Genomic DNA, 7,359 nt, shown 5'->3' with positions numbered 1-7,359 from the left:
TGCTGAATCTGAAGTACATCGACTGGATGGTTGTTGATGAATAGGAGACGAAGGCAGCCCTGATATCCTCTGTTGGGGTTTTCACAGTTGAAATCGCTCTGGAATAAAGGGCAGCCTAAAATAATGGAAAATCCCAATTTACTGTCTTTTAAATCAAAAACAACATCCACAACTAATACCAAGTTGCACAAAGAAAAATCTCTGTTCTGAGAAATTCGTGCAAAGCAGCTTATAAAATCTCAGCAGGACTGCATTGTCCCTGAAGTAAGCAAAATGAGAGATTTAGAGGTCTTAGTTAAGACATTGGATGTCTGAGTCAAAGATTTCAGTAACAGCTTTAAAGAAAATGCATTTATCCTCTACAGTAATTGAATGTGGTTAGAGCTGCCTGAATGAACTAAACGAAAAAAAAAACCCTTCGAGAACAAAGCAGGAGATTTGGGAATAACATGCATGTGAAATAAATGGACCCTGAGAATGCGCTCAGCTTGCCAAGCCTGTATTTTATTTAGGAATACGAGGAACGTTCAGTTGATGGAAGTTAGAGTTAATAAGGTAGAAGAAAACTGTACCTTGCATTCAGGAAAATGTTTTTGGTAATAACCACTTTTTTGCCTGCAGTTCAGTAGTTCAGAACTGAGCTTTGTAGCTGACAGATCAAAATATGATACTATCCCTGCATTTGAATATAGCCAGAAATTCTTCCCAAGAATCAGGATAAACTAGCTATTTCAATTTCTAATGTTATACCTCCGATGAAGATGGTTGTTCTTTGCATGTTCTGAATAAGCACACTGATTTCCACAGTGACGGGCTTCTGGTTGTTGACTGTTAAAGACACCTTCTGACCCTTGACCTCGATGGCTATAGAGTGCCACTGACCATTACTCAAATTCTGACCTGAAAAACAAACAGTAGAAGCATAACAAGGCAGTCCTCAGAACGAAAGCTGGGGTGAATGAATCACTTAATCATGTGCATCTACAATTCATTATACAATCTAGAGTTGGGGTACTCGGACTCGTACTCTGGCTCGAGTCTGGTCTCGAATACAGTTTTTTTAAAGGACTCGGACTTGTCACGGACTCGGATGCATTTTTACTCGGACTTGACTCGGACTCAAGTCTTTTGGACTCTGAAAATATGTCAGAGTCCAACCGAGTCCAGGGACAGTTGACGGAAATGTCACTAAACTCAATGCATTATCACGAAAGTGATATTCAGTATTTGCATGTGTTTTTAAAGGGGTCATATGATGCGATTTCAATTTTTCCTTTCTCTTTGGAGTGTTACAAGCTCTTGGTGCATAAAGAAGATCTGTAAAGTTGCAAATATATTCTTTATAAAAGTTAAGACTTATCCACGCCCTCCTAAAATGCCTCGTTTAAACACACATGTCTACATGTCTACGTCACTGTGTGGGAAGATTTGCATAACGCAATGTACATTATGTGGAAAATAATGTGTTTTTTGAACCTTAAACCGCATAAACCAAATACACAAAATAATGTTATTTTTAGCAACATCATATGACCCCTTTAAGTCTTGTCCAGTACTTGAAAGCCGACAGGTTTCTGTGCTCACACACCGAAAGCGCGCTCACAGAATAACGAGCCTCTCAGTCAGCGTGCGAATGCCGAGTTATTTAAGTTCTGTTATTGCTACACACTTACACGAAAAGTTATGTCAAAATGCCCGTCTTGGAGACCATTCATGTAAATGCAGTCAGTTTTGTCTTACATGAACTTGAACAGTTGGGAGAAATACAGATGTGTCGAAATATTTGATCTATGCATCAGATCTTAAATCAACAGCATAAACCTGCAGCCGCCGACTGCGTCATAAATGTTAATCAAATAAAAGAAAAAGGAGAAAAATCACTCACTGCTCTTGACTGAATCACTTATTAACTTTAATAAGGATCATCTATATTTAATGTATACAATGAAGATTATTTTCACATTTATTACTTCATGAAATGTCTGTAGTAGGCTATTTCTAGAAGCCTTTACTAGGCTACTATCTATTTTGAGTAATAGGCCTATATTTATTTATCATTTAGCTTGTAATACTTGGAGAGTTTACTTGCCTTCAGTAAGCTTGAGAATGTTTTATTACATTAGTTTATAATTTTTTGCTTTTGTATTAGTGGCAGTTTCTATCTTCAAAGAAAAATAGTTTTTCTAACATCTTTGCAGCAATAGTTATTGGTCCAAAATCACCTTGGGTTTGCATTATTTTCTAATAATTCAACGACCCATCATCAATTATTCCTTACATAATGTAATTTATTGTAATTAATGTAACTATAAATGCATTCAAAAATAAAACAGGTGTGAGTTGGCTGTGACTTATGGAAAGTATATGTAGGGCTTTTATACACAGTGTGTGCCATTGTACAGACTAGGTTTATCCCTCACAGCCTCATTTTCATCCAAGAAAAAAATTCAAAATACCCTGTCAAAGGGTTCGTGTACTTTGGCGTCCATTCATTTTTCATTTTTTTTTTTTTTTTTTAACCCAGAAATTAAAATGCAGTTTCTTCTTTAATGGTTCAAACACTGATGAAGAGAATAAGCAGACAAAAACTAATTTTGATTATTCAAAATTCATATTTCATTAAAAATCGTAAAAATTATATAAAGCTTGTTTTTTATTGAGATAAAGGTGCATTTTCTGCTCTTTAGGTCCCATTCACCAAGATACCTACTCCTTTACCCCCACTCTTGAATTTATACATTTACTTTAACGATGAATAAAGTCAAGTCCCACCCTTTAATTTTTCACATTCTAAAACTTCTGTTTTCAGTTTCACTCTGAAATATGTCACAATACATAAATCAATTCAGCCATAACTTCTGTTACATGAATTTAAGTTTGCTAAGCAAAGCAGGACACTAATTATTAATCAAAAATCAAAATGGCAAGATGCAATAGAGGTTTGCTTTTGTTACATTTAAATGGACATTGCGTTTTTGTTGTAAAGGTTAAAACAATGTTAAGATACTAATAAATAATAGAGTTTGTTGGACTTGGACTCGATTGGTTAAAGACTCAGACTCGACTTAGGTGGACTCGAACCCAACACTAATACAATCTCAAAAAATGTATTCACAAGTGAACTATCGCTCCTATGAAATAAGCTATATTTTTTTTTCCCAAATTCCATTTTTAGATTTGAAATTAGCTAAATTCATCTTTTTTAAATTAAAATTTTTCTGGACTCTGAGTTAATGCTTAAATTAAATTTTAGTAATCAAAAAGCATGTCTAATCAATTGTATTCATAAAAACAACTTAACAGTTTACAGAGTAATAGGGCCCTATGAAATGTTTTTTTTTTTCCTCTCAGAAATGTTGTGTTGTGTAGTTAAATTATTTTGGTAATCAAATGAAGGCAAAAAAACATTAAAACATTAATTCATTTGTTAATCAAATTAAATAAAACAAACAAACAAACAAACAAACAAAGTGCTGCAAAACTTGTTTTAACAGATGTTTACTGTTAAATTGTTGTACTGAAAAATTGTTTGAGTATTTTTAAAATAAAGTTTTAATAAAAATAATAATAAAGTTTCCATGTGTATCTGGCAATAGTAGAAATGATGAAATGCTGCTGAAGTGTCTCTGAGAGCAGCTCTGGAGATGAAGTTCATGTGTTCACGTCCTCACGAGAGACATGTGTGTTTGAGTTTGTGTAGTGGATTCCACAATTCCGTCCATGTTTTCCACATCATGGTAATCATTGGAATTTATATACATCTTACCGCTGAACACCTGAGCAGAGTTTTGTGGCCCTCCAGAGAGTGAGAGGAGTAGCCTAGCCTGGCTGAGCTGCAGAAGCAGGTTAATGGGGTCCGGATCAAGAGACAGCGGGACTGAGAACAGCAGCCCTTCCTGATTCCATGTGCGGAACTGCAGTCGTACAGAGAGACTCTCCATACTGTAATCTGCGGGGAGCATCAGGAAGCTGCCAGTGGAACTGAGGAATGTCACAGCGACAGAGGAAGACTCTGAGCATGAGAATGTCACGTTGCCCTTTGTAAGGAAGAAGGAGGGAAGAAGATAATGAAAGAAAGGATGAATATGTGGAGAGGAGAATTAAACCCAATGGATGTGTGCTGGTAGTCAGGTTAAAAACACACAAAAAAGTAATTTTTCTTTTACCTTAGCAAACAGTTTAACACTCTTTAGATCAGCATTTTTCAAACTGGGGTCTGTCTCAAATAGTCTGAAGTTTTGCAGAATAACTAGTGAACAAATATCTCATTGCAAACAATATGATAGAGTGCAGCTCTTCATCCAGAGGCTCTGTACGCTCTGTATTTAGCATAGACATGCCAAAAAATTATTCAATAAAGAGTTTAAAGGCTGGGACAAAACAAATTGTTTTTTAAAATCAAATTTAAGACTTTAAGACCTGCACATACAACAATATTGTATGTTCATACAGAACAAACCCAAACAATCTCAAAATAAATAATCAGATTAAATTTTACTAGATTAATTTACTTAATCAAACAGGCACTAATTTAACTGCATAGCAGGGTAGCTGCAAGTTGAAAATACTCAAGACATGTTTCATTAAATATATACATATGTATTGAAGTTGGTTTATGTAGTAATATATCAATACATATGAATTAAAGGTTGATCAATATTGTATTTTTCTCATTTAACAATAAAGTGTTTTAAAAAAAGGCAATAAACAGATTGTGAATATTGAATGTGATAAGTAATCGTGTTAGACTTTATGCATTATGCATAATACTGTATAAAATATCACCTTTTGAAGTTTAATAATCACACTAGGCTGTATATTGGTTCCTGTTTTCCTCCAAATTTAATACCTCTTCAAATGATAATTAAGACTTGTGGTGTACCATTTAAGCTATTTAACATTTCTTTTGACCTTAAAGTTGATCAAACTGAATTTAAGAGTTTCAGGACCCAAGGGAATCTTGATTTTGATAAAATCATCAAGTTTGAGAAACCTGCTTTAAGGTGGAGATCAAAATTAGAGAACAACCTATAATTTTCTAAATTTCAATTTGAAGTTATCCTAACAGGAGTAGGACTTTTTTAAGCATGTTTGATAAAGTAATTGTATTCTGCAGCACAGTAAAAACCTTAAATGAGATATTTGAAAAAGAGAGATCAAAATTATAGAACACTTAGAGATACGTCCAAGTTATTGAAGGCCAAAGGGTTGACCCTTTCCGCCACTGCAAGAGAAGTTGGTTGTTCCAAATCTGTGATTTCTCGAATATTGCAGGTTTACACTGACACTTATTCATTCAATTCCCCCCAAAAGGCTGGTTGTCCATGTAAGACGAATGCAAGAGAAGACAGGATAATGCAGAGACTCTCAATGGGGAACTGGTTCAACACTGCACCTGGAATTGTTTGCCAGTTCAGTACTGAACAGGGTAAGGATCTGTCTCGGCATGTTTAAGAGAAGTCGAACTGAAAGCGCACTCTGCACTCTGTGAAGTTGAATTTATTTTGGTCTGATGGGAAACATTTTGTTCAGCGTCAAACTGAGGAAAGTCTAAAGCCCAAGTGCGTAAATAAGTCAGTGAAAGATGGAGGAGGAAGTGTCATGGCTTGGGGGATGTTTTCTGCAGCTGAAGTTGAGCCTCTTATACAGCTACATGGCAGGTTGAATGCAAATCTTTATCAGAACCTCCTTCAGCAACATGCAGTTCTTTCCCTGAAAGCATCTCTCTATCAGCCTGCAATTTTTCATGCAAGACAATGCCCCTGTCACATTGCAAAACGGGTAAAGCAGTTCCTTGAAGCTAAGAACATTAAAATAATGAAATGGCCAGCCCAGAGTTCTGATCTAAAACCGGTTGGAAATTCAATTCGACAACGTTGGCTAAGAAACCCACTAGTTACCAAACTGTGGAAGAGAGTGGAAGAAAAGTGGACAAATATCACATCAGCGTAGTGTGAGAAACTATTGATATCCTGCAGCTGCAGATGTGCTGAAGTCATTCAAAGGAAGGGCCTCTACACTTCCTACTAATTTCTGACATCTGTAACCATCCAAAATTTTAGTTGTAATCTTCTTTCATGCTACAGTGGTTACTGTTCTCTAATTTTGATCACTGTGTTTTTCACAAAATAAATGTTTTTGTTGAAATGCCTTGGATATGTTGTCTAACATGTTAATAGAACAGTGGTATACCTACAGCGAATATTCCTTCAAATTCTGAGCGATGAAGATTAACAATATTTCAGAAAACAATCTAGTTTATTGTTTTTTTGTTTATTGTATAAATTGTTCTCTAGTTTTGATCTCTACTCAATACCTCTCAACACTTTAATGATGAAACATTTGATTGTGTGCATGAATGCAGTGGCGCTGTGTTTAATTTAACTATTGTTTTGAGGACGTTTGAGAAGTTAAAGTTCTCAGATCGTTTTGAAAGTGTAATCTACATGAAGAATATTGCATACAGTTGCTACAGTTTTAATCTGCCTTTTCTGCCTTTTAATCACAATTAATAATCATAACTATAATATCCTGCAGCCCTAAATTATATTTTACTGCAACAGCTTATTGTATAAATTGTAAATAACTATAGCACTGCATGCACATTATTTAGTCAGTGATGTGTGGAGCGCCTCAATCTTTGCATGGACTTCAGCATGTTATCTTAAAATGCCTCTGACAAGAGGGAGGGAAAGACAAAATAAAGATCACTATGTGACACTGCTCTTCTTTTCCTGTATGTGATTTTCCTGTGTATTAGACCAACCAGAGAGAGCGAGAGAGAAATGGACAAAAGGAGAGACTTCACAGCCTGTTAATTAGGGAAAGAGAGCTCTTTTTATGGTGCGATACACACAACTACAGAAACACACTTTAGATACTGTCAGGGTTTGTTTTGGGTTGTGTTGGTGTTCATGTCTTTTGCTTTGTATTCATGATCTTAGTTTAATTTCCTGGTTTGTCATGTGTTCCTTGCCCCACATGTTCTGTTATGTGATTCCCTTGTCTGTGTGTTATGTTCTGATTTGTTCTTTGGTTCATGTGTCATGTTCTGATTGGTTGTCATTGTTTCCCATTGGTTTGTTCATGTCATGTGAACCTCTTGTCTGCTATAAGTAGCCATCATGTTCCCATTGTGCGCTGCAGAACCTCCTGAGGTGGCGGCGTCCGCTTCCGAACTCACAGACTGTCTTGTCACGGCCACGGAGGCCGTTCACAAACTCACTGTCTGCCTTGTCACGGCCACAGAGGCCGTTCACAAACTCACAGACTGTCTTGTCACGGCCACCGAAGCTGTTCATGAACTCACTGTCTATCCTGCTACGGCCAAGGAGGCCGTTCATGAACTCACTGTCTGTC

The 7,359-nt window shown here is 36.2% G+C and overlaps 1 protein-coding gene across 1 annotated transcript in view; it reads right to left on the bottom strand.

Annotated features, from left to right (window-relative positions):
* Window positions 1-7,359, bottom strand: part of LOC107685949 (contactin-associated protein-like 5) — an 87,725-nt gene that overhangs the window by 21,092 nt on the left and 59,274 nt on the right. The window contains exons 8-10 of the mRNA XM_016482708.1: window positions 3,767-4,037; window positions 751-900; window positions 3-115 (exon numbers count right to left, since the gene is read on the bottom strand). Of these exons, the coding sequence (XP_016338194.1) occupies window positions 3-115; window positions 751-900; window positions 3,767-4,037 (534 nt within the window). The remainder of the gene's footprint in view (window positions 1-2; window positions 116-750; window positions 901-3,766; window positions 4,038-7,359) is intronic.

This window comes from Sinocyclocheilus anshuiensis, unplaced genomic scaffold, assembly GCF_001515605.1.
Source record: "Sinocyclocheilus anshuiensis isolate Anshui unplaced genomic scaffold, SAMN03320099.WGS_v1.1 scaffold465, whole genome shotgun sequence".
NCBI classification, from domain to species: Eukaryota; Metazoa; Chordata; class Actinopteri; order Cypriniformes; family Cyprinidae; genus Sinocyclocheilus; species Sinocyclocheilus anshuiensis.
This window is presented reverse-complemented; position numbering and strand designations above follow the sequence as displayed.